The sequence below is a fragment of the Maylandia zebra genome, linkage group LG7, assembly GCF_041146795.1.
Source record: "Maylandia zebra isolate NMK-2024a linkage group LG7, Mzebra_GT3a, whole genome shotgun sequence".
NCBI lineage: Eukaryota > Metazoa > Chordata > Actinopteri > Cichliformes > Cichlidae > Maylandia > Maylandia zebra.
This window is the reverse complement of record NC_135173.1, coordinates 4,157,410-4,180,625: the sequence shown is the minus strand read 5'-3', so window position 1 is coordinate 4,180,625 and position 23,216 is coordinate 4,157,410. Positions and strand designations below refer to the sequence as shown.

The following is a 23,216-nucleotide window of genomic DNA, read 5'->3' as shown; positions in this document are numbered from 1 at the left end:
CTGTTATACTGTGTGTCTAATAGCGTGTGAACGTGAGAGAATAGTGTATAACAGCAGTGACAGTCAGGGCCTTGGCTGCACCTTTAAACTCTGCAGGACGACTAAATTTCCCGGCTGTGATTTTGAAACTTACAGCCAGTGGGGACTTTGACATCCATATTCTGTGATTGCTGCAGTGCCTCAGGATACAAACCAGTGAGAGAGGCAGGGGGTAGGGGTGAATGATATTCAGGGGATATTTTGTACAAATATACAGAGGAACCACTACTGCAAAGCCAATCTTAGCTTCTCAATTTCTTTTACTGTTTTTTTCCCCCCTCTCCAGTTACAGTCGACACTGTAACCTTCAAAGAGCATATCTTTGAATCTGATATAAGAGGTGTAACTCTTCAGGGTATTATTTTTACACTGTCAGCTTAGGTCTCATAACTCTGTGGAGTGCAGTGCTCTTTTTTTATCTGACAGCTTCCCAAGTGTTTCTTGTCTCAGCATTACACTGCTGTGTCTTCTCCGTGCAGATGCCCCCCAGGCCATATAACCAAAGAGAGCTCTTTGGGAAAAGTTTGCGTCTACACACTCTGTGCCAGCCGGCCTTGTCGCCACGGCACCTGCGTGGCTCACTCTCCGTCCCAATACTCGTGCCGCTGCAGTGAGGGATACCGGGGCCGGCACTGCGAGGTGACGCTTGCCATGTTCCACGAAGACAGCAACAGCCTCAGCCTGAGCTCCATGTTCGCCATCAGTATCTGTGTCATGGCCTTTCTAGGTAGCTATGTCGACTATGTCCTCTTCTACCTGTGGTAACCCAACACTCAACATCTCTGCTCAGTTTTTGTATGTTTTTTGTTCCGCTTTTTTGTCTGAGGTGTTTCTTTTCATTTATTGTGTTCTTTTATTTCTGTTTGTTGTTGTCACGCTTTAATTATCACATCATGTTATGGTTTTATCTGTAACATCCACTGTTTTATTAGTTTTTCACCCAGGTTTGGTCCTGTGAAATCTATTCACACACATATCTTGTAGTGTTATTGATCTCTTGAGTTGTGCCAGGATGTGATTTCTCCATGGGTGGTTGGTGAAAACATGAAACAAATATCTGCAGTGGAAGAGAAGCGGGGAGAGAAACACTGTATGTCGTATTTTGTGATTCATGGGGAAGCTGTAAGATTCCTTGGAGAAAAGGGGCGTTTCTTTATGTGTTTTTCTATATTTCTCATCACACCTGTATTCCCTGTCTCTCCCAATGTTATTCTCTGACTTCAGGAGTCAATTTCACTCTCAGCCTTACTTTTTATCTTTCCATCTTATTTTATATCCCACCATCCACTCATTTTACCCCTTGATGGGTTTTTTTTATCCATTTCTGCCCATACTTTTCCGTGCATTACTGTTTTCCCAAGTCAACCCTAATATGGCCAAAGTGTGCACTTCACTGTAATATACAGCATGTGGAGCTGTAATGAGAATCGCACACAACAGGCAAAACTTTAGGAGGTTGATTCAACAGTAAGGGTTTGATTTAGGCAAAAAAAAAAAAAACATACTTAAATTCTGTTAAAAGCTGTCAAAGTTTCCAGAATCACTCTCAGGCTTAAGGTTTAAACTGGGCTTAGAGTCACAGAATTACACGTTAAAGCAAAATTTTGAGTTGGATGAGTGTGTATATTGGGCAAATAAATATGTGCATTTTGCACATAATTTTATAATCTAGAGATTGTTACTTTTCACATGAAGTCTCATACATACATGCATTTTGGCCTTGCAATTCTTATTTTATAGGTTTTTCAATTTTGTTACATCAGTTAGGCAAAAATGTCATACAACAGGTTGGATGGTAACCTAACCCTAACCCTACAGATATGCATGTCGTATAAAAGATTCAAAATATGAGCAATATTATACTTTAATTACACTGATACTAGAAAAAATGATCACGTAACCTCAAAATCCTGCTTTTTAAAAAGTAAGGTTTTAGAAAATATTTTACGAGAAAGACAGACTTGTCAAGGTTTGGGTGATGAAGTGTGTGAGCCTTCATTGAAAGACCTTCCCTTTGAAGACTCATCTGGTGATCTGTGGTTGCGCTCTGACATTTGAGGGGTCATAAGTTTAAAAATGTATACCAGAGAAGAGCCACTGACTGCTTTGTATGTGAGGAGCAGAATCTTAAAATCAATAATCATAAGATGAGGGCGATGCTGGCTTTTCTTTGTGCCTGTTGAGAACTGAGCTGCTCCGTTCTGACATTTTCATGTTCGTGATTGATGTCTGAGTACATGCATTATTAAATTGGGGCAGTATAAATACATATATGGAAAACCTTTCCTAGCCATGTATTAGGTTTACTTTTTTTTTTTTTTTTAGCTGAGGAAAGTCAAAACAAATGTTTTTAAAAACAGAAAATATGCATTCGTTTTGTTAAGGTGCAGAACCTTCAGTGATGATCAGTTTTAAAGGTGAAAGCCAACAGTCAAGAAATGAAAACTATACCTTTTGACTCCAGAAGAAGGTAGAAGTGTGAGTCTGTTTAGAATGGCAGATAATTTAATTCCTTTCTATCACTAGACTAGTATGAAGCCTATAAAGAAACACAAAAGAACATTCAGAGTGAAAAAGACACAAGATAATTTGAGTATTGGTAGACATTGTGTTTGTTTTCTTTGTCAATCATAAACTGATTGTTTACTCTATGAAATGGCAGAAGCTGAAAATACATAACATCTATCGATGTGTCGAAAGACGAATGAGAGAGAGGCTAAAATGAACCGGGGAAACAGCTTGATCAGCCATCAAAACTGATCAACAAATTCATTATTCAACTAATGTTTCAGCTCTAGACTTGAAGCAGTTAAGTACTGATGGCATTGGCCCGCTTGTATAAGCAGTCTAATAAAGCTGCATGGTTGATGGTCTCATAAGCTGTGTTAAGATCTAATAGAATCAAGATTCAATATCTTCCCACATCTGCTGCCAGCGGGGCCTTTTTAAATGCGTATGCATTGATATCTCGCCAATTGTGTCAAAAAAGAAGGACGATTGCATTAATTCATGGTTAATGTTTAGGAAAGGAATGAGTTAACGGCATTACTTTAAGGGTTTCTAACTAAGGAACTATGTTTGTTTCTGCTACTCACAAAGCTAAACACATGCCCGTGTGTGTATGTAGCAGCAGTCACTTCTCTCTATAGCGCCACGTTGCTATTTATGAGTCTTTCTGTCACATACAGGCTTATAAAACGCTCGGGCAATTCAATACACTGTCCCTGCCGCTATAACTAACTTCGTGTTCCCTCCAGGGCATGTGGCTAGTATTGGGACATCAGTTATTCTGACACACGAGAGTGAAACATACAAAGCAGTCTTCAATATTTGATAATGAATTCAAAGATGATGAAGTGTGGCCTTGGCATCTATCATGAAAATTCATGTGTTGCTTGCATGCTAACTAAAAGAAGTCCATTTGAAATAGCTTGTCCACTGTTGCAGCGGAGGCATTTATATTCAAGGCTCAAACTTTTCACCTCACCAAGAATTACAAACTGTTCCTTAATGCAATTCAGATTAGAGTAGCACTCTTTGGTGAGCGTAATTACATTTTCGCACCTTAAAAAACCACACACTATAAACTAAAATAAATCTTTCACTAAAACATAATGAAGAAAAAAGAGAAATCGGCCGTCTTGGCTGAACGTGGAAGCAAAATTAATCCACTTTTTGAGTCAGAGAACAGCTGTTTGTACTGTATGTAGTTGTTTAATGATGATCCCCATCACCACAATAACACACTCGCATACAGCACGCTCTCTGCACTAAGTGAGACCACTAGCTGGGTGCTAAATTAAAGGGGGACTCCTACTCTGCCTCAACATGCATTAAAAGTTAAAATGATCATTCATTATTAAGTTTTACATAAGCCATCACAAGCTTACAGAATTTGAGTTCAGTGTGTGTTATTGACAGAGCCAGATGAGCCAATGTCTGACCAATCCTCATTAATCCAGCATCAGATCTGACGTTCTGTTTCTTGATGAATAGCAGAAATTAGCTACCCATATGGGCTCTGGCTGCCAAACGATCTTGTAAAGTGCCTGTCCTTTTCATCCCCTGAAACTTTTATAAATAAAAAATTTTTTTCCAACTCCTTCTCATCTCTCACCTGTCTCATTTCCTTCTGCTCGGTCGTCACTTTTCTTTTCTCCCTCGTCTTCCGCTGATGTTTCATCTGTCTCGGAGCTCATTTTTCCCTCATTAACCTCAGACTGGAGCTACAGCGAAAGGGTTAAGTGTTTTGATCAGGCTCTGTTGTCGTTTACTCCATACTCATTCATAATGCACGGTCCGATCGAGGCTAACATCATAATACCCTGGTCATATTAATGGTTAGAGGGCAAAGAGGCAGCAGTGGTGTTATGGATTGATGAATGAGTGCGATGGTTGTTCTCCACCCTGAGTGATATTGATCTCACTGGAGTTTAGCTGCACACACCCATATAACATGAGGCAGTAGTGGCTGCAGGTGTAGGGGGGAAGGCAGCCTCGGTGTGTGTGGGTGGGCGGTGTGGTCAGTGTTTACCTGTTAGCAGTTGTGTGTGTGTTTGTGTGATGGAGGGAGTGTTCTTAAGCTCCACTGCGCTGCGTATCGAACTCCTCCCCTCCAGAGATTCTTTTCATATCAATTCAGGTGATTTTTTAAGGGTTGAGCGCGGGCCTGCAGGCAGCACCTCAGAGCAGGTAATTCTCGAGGCGAGGGGCTCAAGCTGCCGTCTGGTTGGTGCCGGGCCTTATCAAAATTCTGATGTTTTCTGCAAGGGTACTCTGGCGTAACAGTGAAGGAGCCAGGTCAGCTGATCAATACCGTTCTCCCCTCTACCCCATACTGAGGAGGGTCAGCTGAGGATCGAGGGAGGGGGATGCTTGCAGACTCTATTTTTCTATCTAACATGAGTGCAGAACAGAAGCAGAAAAGTGTAGCAGAAGAAATAAGAAGTTGGTGGAGACTAGCTCGCGGGACTTGTTTTTGTCTTTGTTTGTGAGTACCTTTTAGCGTGACCCCCGATGAGTCGTTGCCGCATTATTCTCTTTCGAAGCAATTACTTGAAAAATCCAGACTAATGTGATTACCCCGCATTTCTCAGAAGATTTCCAATTAAACTGATACTTGACTCACACCATATAAACTATTCTAGTTGAAATGGATCCCATCTCATGTGAGAGATAAAAGCCAAGGCCAGGCAGAGGCCAGAGAGGGACTGAAAAACAGGAACACTGAGAGACTTAATGAGTGAGGAATGGAAAAGGAAAGACAGAGGCAAGCGCCAATATATAGAGACCAAAAAAACGTACACAGATAAAAAGGGGGAGTCAAGTTGCGAACTAGTAAAAACAGATAGCGAGAAAGGAAAAAAGAGAAAGAGAAGGATGGCAGATGGGAGAAAAATATTGGTTGAGATTAATGGACTTTAAAGGTCAGTCCAGCATGTTGTATAATTCAGCACACAATAGCTGTGATTGATGTGTATGCTTTAGGACCTTTCTTTTTCGGCTCCCGCTGCATTCCTCTCAGAGTTCTTCCGAGCCACTGAGGCTTTGAGTTTAAGCTGGGAGGAGTACAAATTCAGTTAATAGGTTTCTGAGGAACTGCGGTCTTTGATAAGACAGGAAACAGAGAGGCAACATCAAAGGGAATATAGGTAGAAAGGTGGTGCCTCCGTTTGCACGTATGTTTTATTAGTATGTCCTAACTGTAGTCAGTGCAGCTAACAGGCCTTACGGGACAAGTCAGTGTGATGCAAAATGTATTTACAGTCATGTATTATGAGTCTGCGTTACTTATTTATTTGTAATTAAATTATATCCTGACTGCAGTCAAGTATTTCCTAGAACCTCCTAACTTTTTCGATTTACATATACAGCCAAAGCCGTGCTTTTTCAGCTCAGGAGTTCATGCTAATTATGTGACAGTGCTCCCTGCTGCGTTAACCTGCTCTCTGGCACCCCTCAGTGTTGATGCTGGGCCTGTTTCTCTACTCCTGCTGGAGGAGACACAAGGGCCTAAAGGAGGGTGTGTACCATGTGTCTGCGCATCACGGCGAGTGGGAGGACATCCGAGAGAATGTGCTCAACTACGACGAGGAAGGTGGAGGAGAGCAAGATCAGGTAAACGTAAATGCATTCTGACACAGAGAGTAAATAACAACCAAACTTACATAGAGTACTTATTTAAGTTCTTATTTCCAGGGTTATGTTGATACCATTAAGATATATTATTTTAAAGTATATATGAACAGAAATAAAACATCAACACTGGATGGAGAATATTTGTTGGTGTTTTGAGATAAAAATCTACATTTGCAAGATAAAGCAGTTGAATTTAGGGAAGTATTTATTCTCCTTTAACAGCAACAACCATGTTATGTGTAATTTTGTGATGTCCAAGATCAAGTCTTTCCAAAACCTGATTTTTCTTGTTTTCTAAATAATTAGGTTTTAGATTTTGTGTGTGTGCTTTGGATCATCCCCCATCATCACTTAAGCTTCGGGTAGTGTGCCGCTGCCCTGACTGACATTCTATTTAAAAGAAATCTTGGTATCATTTTTAATTCACCGTTCAGGCGCTCGATGGAATAACACTTCCAAACAGGATGTTCCCTCCTCTGTACTTCACAGCTGGGACGTAGTTTCAGTGTTGGTGTCCAGTGCTTTTTTTTTTAATAATTTTTTTATCTTAAAAACTATGGTAAAAATGTTGTGGAGCATTTATGTGCACAGGTGCAGCTCTAGACTTGAGAGATGGTGCAGTGTCTTTTTGGAGAGCTGTAATTTTCTTTGTAGTGTGCTTCCAGCAGCAGCACTTATTCAGTGTTTTTCTTGTAGCAAACACCTGTACATGTCAGTCCCATTTTTTTGAGTGATATTTTCTTAATTGGAGAACCTGACAGCAAAAGTTTGAAAGAATATTTGAAGAAATTAGAACAGAGGTTCACTTTTTTTTTTCAAGCCTGCGCTTTGACTAATTTATCTGTTTGAAATGAGGAGCACAAAATTTGTGTTTCATCCTCAGATTGTGGGGTTTTTTCTGTTGTTTTTTTTTGGTGTTGTGGTTTATTATTTTGTATAATCGTGACCTAGATAAAGATTCAGCTATATCGTGTGAGTCATAGTCAAGAAATCTTGTTAGTCTCAATTCACAAACTATTTCTTGGAACCGCAAATTGCCTGGAGTATAGAATTGTGAGTCAATTAGCAGAAATTAAGAACGTAGATACCAATAGCTGTTAACGCCTCAGTTTTAATAGTGCTTGTAGTAGCAGTTTCCTCTTTCTGCAATTAGATAATTAATTACTTGGCTGATCAATGGTCATGTTGTTGCCAACATCTCTTCTTACATGCTGGATCTTTGTCTCAGTCTTAGGAATGGGTTAATTAGCTAGCAGAGGCATTAGCTGAGCTGCACAGCTCAGATTAATGTGGTGTGCCAGTGTTGTTTTTCATTATCTCTTAAACTCCCAAAAAAGATTACACAAGAGGAAAACCGTATCTGTTCTTCTCTTCTTTCTTTTCATTCCCTTCTTCTCTCTGTGTTGGTCTCTCAGAATGCCTTTAACATGGTGGAGCTACAGCGCTCCCTCCAGCCAAGCCCAGCACAGTCACTCCGATATAGTTATCCTCAAAGCATCATCTCTTACCCGCAGACTAAGCCCACCCAGGACACCAACAAAAATGGCACGTCTAATGGAAATGGCAGTGCCGCGATTGCTCTACGTCTGGCAATTCCTCCTTCAGAGACAGAAACCTTGCCGTCCCCTCTGACCTTCCGCCGCTCCCAGAAAACCCTGTCCTTCTCCAGCCAGGACTTGGCCCGCTACCTGTGTGAGGTCATCAGGGACATGGATCACCCTGAGGATCTCGGCACTATGACCACACCACGGCGTCCTGCAGGAAAGGAGCGCGGCCTCGCTGGTGTGCGCTCTCTCAGCTCCCTAAGTGCAACTCAGGGTTCAGAAGTCAGACTTCAGGCAGCCCAGAGCACTCGGCTGGACAGGTTCAAAAACCTCCGAGCTGTGGTTAGTGATTTAAGAAGAGACTCCAAGACTCCGGAGGGCCAGAGAGACAAACTGAAGGAGAGCAGGGGGCAGCCGAACTGCGAGAAAAGCGGATGAGGTTGCACTCACAGAAACAGAACTGAAAGTTGCAAAAAAAAGCATCGGGAATCAAAAGTCGTTGGTTGAAATCCAAAGGGAGATAATTAAATGTGATATACTTTGAGACTGGGAGGTTTGGTCTCTGTGAAGTCTGCTATAAATGTACTGTATTGATGAAACTTTGAACATTTATGTTCTTTGATATGAACCATGTTTACCAATGAATGATCAGATGTGATGTATTGTTTACTTGGCATTGCACTGTACAGTATTTACTCTGCAGAAAGCACTTTTTGGAAGCACTCTGTGTCAACACTACTCATGTCATAAAACTCATAAGAGTAACGTCTGAAAGCAAGACTCCAAATGAGTTTCCTGTGAGATAACTTTTCTTTGCTGTCAATGACTCATGAAATTAATTATGTGAAAAAAACGATTTTGTTTCATTTGTATTATCTATTTCCTTTTCAATAAATGAATATCTTTGATAATATTTCAAAGTTGCTCTCATTCAAATACGAGTTCATAATTAGTGATGCTCAAGTTTTCAGCTTTTGAAGTTGAAGCTAACTTTCATCATCACTGAAGTAACACATAGGTACGATCTTTCCTTTATTCCAGGTTTTATTTAGATGATGAGGCTGGAACAGCTGTTCTTGTCTTATTCAGCTAACTATTACCAGCAACTGGGGCCTCTGATGAGAAAAACAAAGTCAATTTCAGGATTAATCATTCATGTCCAGAGCCTATAGCCTCCTGACCTGAGCTTCTGGGAGTCTCCAGAACTCAAAGTGCGGGGGTCCCAGCAGGCAGCCCTACATCATACTTAATTGGCCTGCATTACTGGAGTTAAACAACTGTGACACTGGAGCAAGCCGCTGGGGAAGCGCACAGAGCTGCTGCTTGGGCCTGATGTTCCTGTCTGTCGGCACACCTACATAATGCATCATGCAAAGAGATATGAGAGGTTCAGAGGGCGGGTTTGACTCCCCGTAAGTCTCTAAAAAGCTTTACTCGTTTTGTAGTCAGTCTGAAACCAGCGAACCAGACACACGAAATACCAGATATCTCTGCCTAAACTTAAAGATCATTGTTGCATGTTACATACGTGTAATGCTACATGTTTTTCTCTGTGTTAATATTATTATTACTAAATTGCACTTGCTCTACTTTTGTTCACTCCTGTCTAAGATAAATGCATTGCATGAATGCACACTGCCATCTATTGGCAGGCTACTGGCACCACTTTTCCCATAAACAACATCTCATTATTTTCAGTATGAGCTGTTGTTTCTGATTCAGTTCATTTCTGCAGAGCACGCAGGTTGATTTCCGAGGAATGGGTATTTCTATTCTGGAATCATGATTCACAGTTTAGCCCTGATAATATTCCACTTATTAAAAGTCGGTCAAGTATTGTGTGCACGATAAGTGTAAATGTAAACATTTCAGTTTCACTCCTTCAGTATTTAAGTAAGTATACCCACTTAGACAGTTAAATATCATTACCAGATAATTTTGGATTTAAAAAAAAGCTGAATAGAACTTGGCTTCTGACCCTCTTTCAGCATTTTTTATCATCACAAATTAACTTCCAAGACTCGGAGTCTCCAAACACCTCAGTGTTGGTGCCCACTGTTGAACAGATGCGACATCCCTGTAGGTTTTGTTTGAGACTGAAAATGAGGTTTTTAAAAATTTTGCCTTGCTCCCAAAACTACTTTTTTATTTTTATTTTATTTATTTACTTTACCAAAAAACAACAACATTATCTTTCCATTAATTATTTCAATGGACGTAATTTAGCTTTCAGCCATTAGAGGACACTGTTGTTCCATATACTGTACCACAGCAATCCCATGGTGCAACAGCGCCTGAGGGGCTTTTACAAATGAAAACCACAGCAAATGAGTGGAGAGCCAGCAATGAGGGGCTTAAGTACCACAAAATCTATTAGAGTCATACGTTCCTATATCAAATTTCAGACAGTGTATCCAGATTTACTGTAAGTAAAAATACGACACACACACACACACTAAAAGAAAAAGAAACAAAAGCTTCATTGAAATAATTTCTTTACTAATAACAAAGAAGCATTACAGACAAAGTGAAATGGTAAATGGCCTGTATTTGTATAGCGCTTTTCTAGTCCCTAAGGACCCCAAAGCGCTTTACACATGCAGTCATCCACCCATTCACACACACATTCACACACTGGTGATGGTAAGCTACATTGTAGCCACAGCCACCCTGGGGCGCACTGACAGAGGCGAGGCTGCCGGACAAAATGAACACAAAGTGTATACATAAGGCATTTACGATGCAGAAATTACCAGTACAAGCATTGATGCATCATAGAGGCTCGCTGCTGTATAACCAATGGAGGGGCTAAATTCAACAATTGTTGCTTACATTTATGTATTTGATTTGAATATTTATTTATTTTTGGTTGGGGGAGGGCATTGAGTGTTTTTCCCCCTTTTTTTGAGTAAAATTTTTTTTTAAACTAAAATGTTTTGTGGGGTTCTTTGAAAAGGATCTTGTCTACCTGCATAAAGGATCACATAAAAACATTTAAAATATCCCTGTGGACCTGAAAGTCACTGGGGGTTTCTTTCCCAGCATATCATGGGGAGAGAGGAAGGGTACACCCTGGACAGGTAGCCAGTCTGTCACAAGGCTAAAACAGAGAGAGAGAGAAAACATTCACGCTTACAGCCAATTTAGAATCAATAATTAATCGAACATGCATGTCTTTGGACAGTGGGAAGAAGCCAGAATACCCAGAGAGAACATGCAAATTCCACACAGAAGGAACTCATCCAGTGGATTCAAACCCAGGACCTTCTTGCTGAGAGATGCTACATACTGCACCACCATGACACCTAAAGTGGAAGCCTGGATGAATTCAGGCACATATCTGAAAACTGCTGCAAGTGAACAAAGTTTGTCACCACAGATGCAAATTAAAACAATACAACCCCTCCAAAAATGCATACAGAAATATGCTCACTGTCTTCAATTGTGAAGTGGAAAGTGTTGACATGAACGCAGAGTTTAAAAGCCAGCATCCGTGATGGTAAAGTGCACATTAGTCTGCATAGTATGGGGAACTTGCACACCTGTGAAGACCCCAATAATAATGACTGAATGATAAATAGCTAATATATGAAGTACTATATGAAGATATGCTGCCATCGGGGTGACAGCTTGCTAGGGAGGGTCTCACTTCCTTTTTTTAACAAGACAGTGTCAAAACACATTCAGCATGTCTTTTAACACTAAATTGAAGTGCTGAGCAGCTGTTCCTTAGATCAAGCAAAAATAAATAAAAAGGATCTAATAAAACTGCATCAATTGGTCTCAGAACACTTACATGTGTTATGGAGTAATATTAAAGTAATGGGACTCATACTGGAAAGTAAAATCAACCCTTTCATAAGTCTGTAAGAACTATTAAAAACACAACGCCCCACAGATCCAACAGAATGAATAGGAGGAGGAACCATATAAGATACAGCCATGTACTATAAATGATGTTTTAAAAAGTACACATGAAGACTAACATGCTGGGACTGTGAGTTTTAGCGCTGCAGTACAGATTTCTGATGAGATATCAGTACGTAAGGTAGGGGACGGGAGAAGGTGGTGGAGTTGAGTAAGTAGGAGGAGCAACACAGGAGCAGAGTGTTTGATGTGACAGCTGGAGATTGTAAGAATGAGGGGTGACACAGTGCTCCAGCTTCCTCAGCCCTGGTCGGTCACCCAGTCAGCCTGTCAGTCAGTCACTCTCTGAGATTCCAACTCTGTTTACTCTTGTGTTATTAACATGCGTGAGTCTCTTTGTATGTGTGTGTGTGTGTCCGTGTTTATCCTCAGGCAATAGATCTGGAAGAAGTGACAGTGTGGCGTGGCCCTCTGTCAGTCGCCCAGTAAAGTGGCATGCGTGTCAGCTCTCCTGACAGACGCTCTCATCCTGCTGGCCAACGGTGGCGGCTGCAAATGTGGGACATGTCTTGTGACAGAGCGACACAGCCTACACGACAACTCGGCATGCAGACAGGACATGAGCAGTCAAGTTTGATGTGAGGGGGGTCACTGCTGAGGGCCCAGGCTCTCAGAGGGTGAGTGAAAGCTGCGGTGATCTCTGCACAGCTGGAGATGCAGCAACTATGCTTCACCTCACAGTCTTTTGTTTTAAAATGGATGGAAAGGAAACCTGATTTTGCCAGAGGTTTGCTGACATGGTTCTTACTGTAAATGCACCATGTATGGCCTCAATTAATCACTGCACACTGCAACAATATCGTTAACAAATAAGTGGAGTGAACGAGAAGAATTAGAGATCAATTAGTTTGTACTTAACCTGAGATATGGTCGATGAATCAGTTTCAACACTGTATTTGAAAGAATTTGTGTAGTTGTGTGTTGGCGATAGACTAACTGATAGATAGAGGTACTAAGGGAATCTCTGCAAGAAAATATTTAAAGATCTTTAATCTTCCCCATTAAAACAGCTGGGAGAAGAGTCCAAATGTAGCATAGGTAACTAAAATTAAACAGAAATGTAAAGGCAGGTGTTAAAAAATGTAGCACACAAATTTGAAATACATAAAAAAATATGCAGCAAAGGTTTTAATTTTAGTTTTTGTCTGTTTGTCAACACCAAAGCTGCTCACGGTGCTTCAGTGTTTAATGAGACTGGGGCGGTTGAATGGCTCTGTTCCACTGTAATATGTATTCCTCTGTATCATAGTTTCCTTTTGTTTTTGTTTTTTTAAATAGAGCTAAACACTCTGAAAATAGATTGAAACTAAACTGAGCTCTGTTTCAACTCTCTGCTTTGGATTTTCTTCTCAACTTTCTACCATACCGAGATTTTAAATTAAATAAAATTAAAAAACTAAATGTATGTTGCACTAACCCAGTATTATATTCGATGTTAGTGTGCATGTGTTGCAGTTAGTTTTGGAGTATATCCTGTACACTGCTCTGAAAAAAGTTAAGTAAACATTTTGGAAACAGTTGATCGTCACAGTATAACTAAAAGTCAGTTAAACGTTTAATCGAGTTGGTCTAGTTGTTAAGGATAAACTGCTTGAACCTATTTTATCTGCTTAGGTGCAAATTAATCGGACAACATATGAGAGGCAACAGGAAGGCAACCCTCAAAAAGTCAACAGTTATGCGAGTTTGGACCACAGACCATTACTTTCTCCTTATCCCTCCTGACTTTTTCTTAGTTTTGATTTTTGCAAGTGTCCTTGTCACTACTGATAGCATGAGTTGGCACATGGGGCCCAATCAACTTGCACAGGTTGAATAGCTCCCCTGGGATGGCGCATTCATTCATGCCGTGACGAGAATGTCTCCCAGCACAGTCTGGGCAGTTTGATACCAAGAAATGGGCCAGTGCATGATGGTCAGGGTGGTAGATGAACATCCACCCAGCAGCAGGACCAGTATCTGCTCCTTTGTGCAAGGAGGAATAAGAGGAGCACTGTTAGGGCCCTACACCTCTGACCTGACCTGTATCAGGCTAGTCAGTTGTTGACCAAACAATCAGAAACATGTGACAATTAAGTGTTTATTTAAATTATTTGTGATATAGTTGAAATTTCCCAGAAAGCCAATAAACAGCTGCTGTGTTAACATTTTCCAGCTCCTGTCCTAAGTATTAAGAATGAACTTAGAGTGATTTAAAAAAAAGGAAAGTCGAGATTTCAGTTTGATTTTATCCCATCTCATTATGCAGTTCTCATGATCAGCCCACAGATGGCACTCTTTGCCACACCTGAGCTCTGCCCCACACCACTGATCTGTACTCACATCAGGATCCTCAGGTTTCTTTTCAGTCCCAGAGAGTTACTTCATCCCCTCACCATGTGATTCAGTGCTCGAGCAATGTGCTCTGCAAGGATTCACCGGATCCTTCCAGAAGTGCTCTGGCCATAGTTTATCACTGACTGCATTAAGAGCATTTAGTGGCACAATTGTGATGGATTCTGAGAGCAGCTGATTTATTGATCACTCTCCTCAGCTAAGCTGCGAATACTCAAATAGTTACCAATCACCTCCAGAAGTCACCTTCCCACAAAGCCTTTCTCTTTCAGCCTTGTAAATGGTTTCTGGTCTGTGCCACAGGTGACTTTGAGACAAGAACTAACTGGATTTTTAAGGCAGGATTACACAACAAACGAATCAGTGAGGTGCTCTTGCGTTGAATGCGGCCATTTGCGGCCATCGAGGACTTTGTCCATCCATCACCGAGGAAGAGGAGGGTCGAGCTGAACAGCAGTGGTGTTTGAGATGAAGAGGGGGAGAAGCAGAGGGCGCCTGACAGATGGGCTTAGTGAGTGAATCATTGACAAGGGCCTGCTATAGGATGCTGGCTCCATCAATAGCTCAAAGCCTGCGTGATGAATTACTGCAGACAAACAATGCTGAGCAAGCAAATGTGTGTGTGTGTGTTTTTTAAACAAAGCCAGGTGAAAATATTAGAGCTTCTTTTCAGAGCATTACACCTCGAAATATTAGCTATGTTCATGTAAACATGATTTCTTGGTAAGCCCGAACATTGCCAAGAAATGGAATATTATAGTAAAAAAATTTTTTCTTTCTTTACTCTTACTTTCACTCATATGTTAATTATTACCATCTTCTTACATTTTAGGGCAAGATGACAGATTAATCTTAAAGACATGATATATAGTCATAATGCAAGTTTCCCGAATGCTGTAAAAGCACTAAACATATACTTACTTACTTATGTACACATAACTGTGAGGTTAGAGTTTATGATTGTTTTATTTACTGTAAAATACACAATGATAATTAAAGTCTGTCAGATTGTAATTAAAATCAAACCAGTGGCACATTTGCAACAGAAGTCATTCTTGACTCTCTATAATTAGCCCTGTAAATTTCACTGTTTGTTTCTCGCATCTACTGTGTGAGTTTGTTTGGTTGCTTTTATTTAGTATTTCTGACAAAGTAGTTTTTGTGGAGTGTTTCTAGTCCTCCGAATTCTGGGAGCTGTAGTATTGAAGGATACATACAGCTACCACCATTTCATAAACACTTTGGAGATGGATAAATACTTTATTTTCAAATATCCAACAGCTCATTAAAAAGACTAAATAAAATAATTAAATAACACTGAAAATAAAATAAAATCAAGGATAAAAAAGGCACTATCCATCCACAGAACTGGACTAAAACCCTAAAGATCCTTATTTTAAGAAAAGAAATACGAGAGAAAAAAGCATCAAAAGTCAAACTTCTCTCTTGTTTCTACTTTTCTGTGACTTTTAATGAGTAGCCCAGAAAATGTTAACACCTCCCTCCCCAGACTAATCTTCTCCCACCCTCTGTGTGTCTCCTCCTCCCCTATACTGCAGACAGAACTCCACCAGGTGCTGCTGAAAACAATGGCTGGCCCATGCAGGGATCAATGCCAGGCCACTGATGGGCTCTCATTCCTTCACCAGCGGACGTGATAAATGACATGGCCCATATGTTTCAGTAGCCTAGACTCCAGCCATCAGCCTCCTTTGTCTCCACATCTAAAGGGAGTTATGCAGTGAAAAATGTAATTAGTGCACACGTGTGCAAACAGAGCAACTTGCATGTATTAGTTTAAGGAAAATGCTGAATTAAATTGTCCTGGATTAATTTTACTGAGAAAGGTTCATCAATTGAAGGCAAATTTATATAATGTATATATATAGAGTTGAGAAAGCAGAGTATGTGATCCTTTTATTGAAAATAAATTGTGTATGCTCCCTCCTCCTCCTCCTTCTCCACACTCTTCTCCTTGGCAGCAGTAAATCCTGATGTCTATACAGGTAGCAGCGCTCTGGCCCCTGCCGGCCGTGTCCCAGGTGTCTTGTCAGCTGTCAGAGACGTCCGACAGCAGACAGGGATGGCATGACCAGCAGGCCGGGCCGTGTTGGACGGGTCAGCCGTCAGCATTGTGGACAGACAGGCATGTGGCAGTGATCTCCCTGTGACAGGCTGTCAGAGCCGCCGGAGAGCCACCAACCAGCACTCGCCCCCTGTCATCCCACCTGACTACAGACAGAAGGAAAGCTCTGAATTCTCAACTTGGCACCCGGACTCCACCGCTTCCTCCCCCCCACTGCTGTACAGTACAGCCACTGTGGCTTCTAAATTCAGTGGGTTTTTTGAGGCAGATCAGCGAAATGCACTGGTGTGGTCGAGCCCTCGGTAAGACTGTCACTCTGTGTTAGATAGTCTAATTGAATGTTCTTTACCTGATTCACCTCTTGAAAACGTAGACCTGCAGAGCACACATCCTGAAGCAGGACTCATCTGCTCCTAAAACAGGAGCAGATCTAAGGCTGTCAGATGAAATAATTATCATTGTATAACAAGCAGCATCTCTATCGTGATCCTTTAGACCTATGAGCTTGCATTCTCCATTATGTATGGTTACTCCTAAACCCCTCTACGCTAGAGGTGACGTCATAGCTAAATGATTAACCTCAGCGTACCTGGTCTTTTACTGCAGGCCACTCCCTGTTCTTTCCTCGTGTTTCCTGACAATCTGTCTATTCTTCTGCATATTTTGCAAAAAAAAAAAAACCACACACACGCAAAACAATCGTTAAAAAAAAAGACTCCTCATCCTCTGTGCGCCTGTCTGGCAGGTGACATTTGGAGCGGTTCAGGAGATGTATATGCCATTTGTATCCTTGGCAGGGTCAGACCATGTAACATGACCTGCAGGACAGAGAGCTGGAGAAAAAGATACTAATCTTGCACAGAGATCAATACGGCCCAGAGAGGACCTGATAATTGACCGCTGTCAATCAATCACGCTATGTTTGTGAAGCCTTTTAATGTGAAATCAGGGTGCCGGCTGGCTGCAGGAAAGCTGAAAATAGGCTTTTACTAAGAATAATAATTCAATATAAAATGATTAAATTACAAGTAGGAGTTCTGGTGAGCAGTATCAGCAGTAAATCCCTAATATAATAATTTAGATTATAATACTTTTGAGTGTTATTCTATTATTTTAGTATTACTGATGCATTAATATAAAAACCACTTTAGTTATAATAGCTTTTGGATAGATTTAGCAGACTAAAACCACAACATGACTGAAATAAAGGGGAGTAGAAAATAAAAAATCTCCGCAAGAGATAATAAAACCAATCAAATGTGATTTGAAACAGTAGTTTGGTCCTAATCAATAAAAAATTACTAAAATATGTTGTGAAGTAGCTGTGATGCTATATTATTAGTATAGACATATAGAAAACATTTTAACACTTCAGATCATATTTAACGTGCAATGAAGATTTCAATACATTTGATAAACAGTTTCCCACTGTTGAGCTTTGGTGACATTAAGTAGTCTCAGCTGGAGGTTTCATCTCTGTCACAGGAAAGATGGCGTGTACAGACTTTGCTATCTTGAAGATGTCTGGAAACATGTCTGCGACAAAGAGGGCTCAAACACCGGTCCATTTGAGCTGGGAACGTGTGCCATAGTTTCCTCAGGTACCACAAACGCATGCATGTGAGGAGATGCAAAGGTATACCTGCACAAATAAGAATGCAGACACTAGCTCATGCACACAGACCCACTCGTACACACGCACTGCTCCAGAGGCGTAGACTACAAATGCATGTGATGTTCAGAGAGGACGTGACATCAGAATATGCAAAAAAGACTTTGCCGCAGGCCAGAGATTTTTAATGATGAATCCATTCATTATAGAATAAGGTCATTATGCTTTTGTTGTCATGAAATGTACACATTCATCATCAGTCCACCCAGGACCGAGTCCATTGTCCCTCTTCTCCAGACGACCTTGGATGGAAAATTTATAAAGCAGAAAAAATAAGCAACACGCACAAATACAAACAGAGACGCGCGCAAACATGGATACGAGTGCACACATAAGCATCCGCAAGGACAACAAACACACACACACCGTGAAATATTTTTCTAATCCACATTCATTTCATCAAACCGTTTATTAGGCATGAGGGGAAATGCAGAAAAATGCTGTCTTTTTGTGTGTGCTGTTGGTGAGCTGTTTCGTACCCTAACCAGGGACTAAACCGGATATATGAGCCTGTAATGAAACATTTTATGCTAATTGTATTTGTTTATGAGCAAATTAATGGCAGCCGTGCAAAACGGATGATGATGTGAGCACATACACAACATGATAGGATTCCTGAGGAATTCATTAGCTGTTTGCAGGTAATTAGAGGAAATAATTAAGGTGATTAGAGTGCGTCACATGCACACACACACACACACACACACACACACACACACATGCACTCATATGCACACGGGTACAGTATACAGTACATCAAAAGATCTCCCCAACCCCCCTTTTTGGTTTTCTGCAACTCTTTGTGGAAAGTGCTGACAGTGCTTTCCAGAATAACCCAATCACTGAATACAGAGAGATTTTAATCCCTCTTTCTCCCCTCATCTTCTCTGTCCTCGTAGGTCTCCTGCTTGCAAGGTTCCCCTCCAGTCACAAATCCCTCATACAGAACCCGGTCACAATGTGACACATGCAGAGGTGGCATATTAGTGCACCAAAGACACAATCAAGTGGAGAGCTCTGGCACAAAATGCAGAAGTGATAAATCAACAAGCTGGAGCTCCACGATATAGACAGCACAGCATCACATACAATGGCCTGCTGTCTATCGGAATAGCAGAGTTGTAATATATGCACACGCAGAGAGACAGACACACACATATATAGGAAAATAAATGCACCACTCAGTCATGCACATCCTGAGAAAATCAAATGTTCATGTGTGTAGCAGGAGCTGTAACATGGAGGGTAAAACCCACTGATTATCCGAGTGTAATAAGCAAGCAGCCTCTTCTCCGGTGTAATTGGTCTGCAGTGGATCTGCAGCCGAAGCTCGTTAGTGTCACAGCAGAAATAATCACGCAGTAAAAACCCCTCCTGTGACTGATCACCATATATCATACAGATACACACTTACAGATGCATGAATGATTCACACACGCACAAGCTCTTGATAGGTGGAGCTTTAGTGTTACAATGCAGATTTGTGCATTAATGCAAAATCTAGAGAGGGAGCTTAATAGGTTGTCATGTGAATTGGAAGCGCTTTGATTTATTTGGATAAATATTTTGTACAAAACTGTTTGAAACGTTGCCTTTGCTTCGATCATCTCGAGCCTAAACACAGTGGAAGTATCTGCAAAAATACAATTGCATCTTTTCCCCCACGGAATATGAAAATCTCTCGGTGCCTATTCCGTACACATTTTTTTCTGAAAGTGACACTGTCAAATAGCTTGTGTCATTCAAATATTTCATGTTCAAGAATATGAGATTTTTGTTGATGTATGACTTCATGCCTCCACGTCTTCCAGCAAAACAAAGATTTATTTATTTCGCTTTTATTTTTCTTTCTTTCTTTACAGCATTTATTTCTTCAAGAGCAAAGCGAAACCTTTTGGGGGAAAATATTGCAGTGGGTGCTTGACTTGGAGGACAGTTATCCCTAATAAACTGACTGATATATTCATTTACTTTCTTTTCTAGATACCCCAGAAACACCTTTGCATGTTGCTCCACATGTAAGGGCATTAAGTAAAAACCTGCTTTGATTCTTTAAAATATTGTAGAAAATCTAATCGAAACGGCTGATGTGCCTCCGAGAGAAAGAGTTCTGCACGACTGCTTCTATGAAGAGAAATACTGAGTAGATGGCATTGGAGCTATTACAGTTAAAAGAGTGTAGAGCCTTTCATTGTTTAAGATGAAGGTAAAAGGCAATGTGAGTGTGTGTGTGTGTGTGTGTGTGTGTGTGTGTGTGTGTGTGTGTGTGTGTGTGTGTGTGTGTGTGTGTGTGTGTGTGTGTATGTGTGGGCGGTGACTGATGGTCCTGATTCAGAATGGGGACCTTACACAGCGTCTGAAACAGAATCAAACTCCAACACCCAGGTATACGCCACCTGCACCAGAAGTCATTTAAATGTCCTCTTGGGCCATCGTAACATCAGGAAAATTCAATCACCCTGTCTGCTGTTGGAGGGGGGACAACGTTCTCTGAGATTACTTGCAAAGAAACTTAATAGCTAAGAGCATTAAACGCTGGTTGTTGCTAGTACCGCTGCCAATAGTGAATAAATGATTTTGGCAGTGTATACAGACAGGGAAATCAATACCAGAGGGTTTTCTGTGGTGTTGGGCTTCTGTATTCATGTAAACATGGGAAGTGGTTTTCTTCACACCTCAGAGCGAGATTACCTCTCACCACTGGAGGCCTGCCCGGGTGCAGAGGAAGATGCAGCTCTCAGCTTGAATCTGCCACTGGCACGAAGATGATATTTGAACATCACCCATTCTAATACGACATATGCAAATATCAGGCAGGTTTTTTTTGTTTTTTTCTTTTGGTTGCCCACGCTAGATGTCAATGTGGGGGAAAATATCTGCTTTGATGAGCGAGTGTTCAGGCAGAATAACTGTTGCACACTTGGTGGCAGCTGCCCGGAGGGCCTGAAATTGTGTGATCACTGATAAGCTGAAGCCATATTTCATGAAGTGTTGAGGTAGTCTAAGCTGCTAGTCCTTTTTTGCTCTTTTGTTGCCCCGTCCCCTGTTGCGACCCCTCTCTGCGTATCTCCGTCCAGACTTCAGTTAGGGGGCAAATGGAGGGACGGAGACAAGAGGCTGAGAGGAGGAGGTGTCATGAGGGGGCTACTGCTCAGCCATAGTGACCGGGTGAAAAGGCAGTGCAGATGTAATTTGTCCTCAATGGCTGTTTGGGAAGAGTAATTGTGGTGACATTGGCGGGTCGATAGTATGGATTTTTTGTTTGGAGTGCCCTGTGTGTGTGGTGCTAAGGGGAGGCCAGGAAATATAACACTGCTGCTCAAATACAATAAAAATGGATCGAGGGTGTGGTGGTTGTTTGCAGAGCTGGTAGCCATCGTTTGGCTGTGGATGTCATACTGTAGCTGCTGTGGTTATCAAATACACCCTGCCGTTCTGCCCTATTAACGCCAAATGTTCGAGGCTTCAAACAGGTCTTTCAAACAGGTTTAAACGCTGGAACAAACCCTCCGTTTAAGAGGTGTTTCACTCGAGCAAATATTTCTCTAAATATGCTGCACAAAGGAGTAGCTGTGTTCTCAAATCACATTTGTTAGGGCCCCTTTTAATGCACTTCCAAGAAAATCGTGACACAAGAATAATGACACATAGCACTCAAATAGTGTTTGGTCCTGAATGCTACAGTGTGTTGCAAATTTACAGGAAAATATAGGGCATTTGGCTGACCCCAGTTCCAGTCATTGTACAGTAACAGTGAGGGGTGAGAAGGAAGCCTCAGGGGAGCCCAGCGGATGCTAGCTCTGGTGTCCCAGTCAGATATAACATGGTCAGGCAATGGTGTGTGAGCACAGGCTGTTTTGAGCCATCTAAAAATCTAATGAGAGAGAACAAACGAGGTTACGACTTATACTGACTGTGTAGGATCAGAGGCATCCTCTAAACACATGCATCCCAACTTTCACATTAGTCTCCTGCATTTTATCCTTTGTAGCTTCACATGTGATCTGACTGATGTATTGCAAATGATTCCCTGGGCCTCTTTGTTGCCTCCTCAGTGCCCTTCGCTTGTCTTGAGGTGTCAAAAACACATACTCCCTCGTACAGATACACTATTTCATCCTGAGATCTGCTCTCCACTATGCTGATAATGAACAGTGTGTCGTGTCTTAATAGGATGCTTCCTGTCGAGCCAGGGCCACCTCGTAGAACACAGCCAGGCCGGCCTTGTCTCTGTCACCCCTGTCATCTCACATCAGATCCTGTTTGACTCCAAAGCGGTGCTCTTTGGGTAAAACCATTAACGGAGCCGACCGACACAAACAGGACCACATTTTGACACTCAGCCGCCACCCTGACGTAACCGAGCACGACACCTGATGTGGGGAAAAGGTCACACGACTCGTCAAAGAGACAGGGGTGCCTCAGATGGAGGACGCGAGGACTCAAAAATGGACGCCTCCCGACAGTGATGATGGACACATGGCTGAAGCATGGCCTTCTGGGAGCGGTGGGAGGAGTGGATGTCCTGCCAGGAACTGTCCCTTCCGGTTCCTCCGGTCCGCTGACGAGTTGTGTCCTCGCTGATTTTGCATGATGAGACTCACACTAAGTAAGCAATCAAATGTGGTTAAGTGTGGACAGTTTCACAAGTAATCAGGCAGAATGTGCTTTATCTCAAATGTTAGGTGACATATCAGTCAAAAGAATGAATAAAGTAGATTTACTGATGATTGCACTACGCTGTTGCAGCTTCTGCAGAATATATGGCATTTCATATCAGCAGCACTTTTGCTACTTGGATTATTTAGGCTGCTTTTTATTCTGACAGGGCAGGAGAGACAGACAGGAAATGTTAGAAAGGTGAATGACAGGCAGCAATCGTACAGTCAATTGTAAGTTGGACTGCAAGGGGCATTTTTGCCCTGGCATAGTAGGTCATCCCTTTTAGTTGGTTAAATGTAGCCAAGCTAAGATTGATTATACAAGAAATTTTCTTTCTTGCTGATTAAAATGTGGCACCTCTTAAGTAGTCTACTGAGGCAGTGAAAGCTTATGTCTGGCTTGTAGCAGGAGACTAACCCTTTGACACCTCAACATTAAAGTTAGGTGAGCATGACACCAACATTTGTGTTTGCTCTCTGCACAAGTTTGAAGTCAGTGGTAATCACAGATGCACACGAGAAAGTCGCTATAAATGGTGCAGCCAGCATAAAATGTAAATACATAACAGCCATGCTTAAAATGGTCAAGGTGAGAGTTTTCAAAGGGAGATTAGCCAACTATTCAGTGGAACTTTATTATTGTATCCAATATGAAAGATGACACTTGTAACTGTAGCTTTATAAGTTGTCTATACACAAAGGGAACCCGTATGTCTATTCATCGTCTCACTGGGAGTTTTGCAGCCACTAAGCTACAGTAAACTGTTCAGCTACCTTTAAATTTCTTAAATTATTATATCATAATACCAAACATT

At 41.5% G+C, this 23,216-nt stretch overlaps 1 protein-coding gene across 1 annotated transcript in view; it reads left to right on the top strand.

Moving 5' to 3' along the window:
* LOC101486958 (neural-cadherin) overlaps positions 1-8,634 on the top strand; it is a 107,010-nt gene extending 98,376 nt beyond the window's left edge. Inside the window, exons 31-33 of the mRNA XM_004570777.4 lie at positions 519-766; positions 6,002-6,156; positions 7,593-8,634. Of these exons, the coding sequence (XP_004570834.1) occupies positions 519-766; positions 6,002-6,156; positions 7,593-8,159 (970 nt within the window). The 3' untranslated portion in view covers positions 8,160-8,634. The remainder of the gene's footprint in view (positions 1-518; positions 767-6,001; positions 6,157-7,592) is intronic.
* Positions 8,635-23,216: the final 14,582 nt, after the last annotated feature.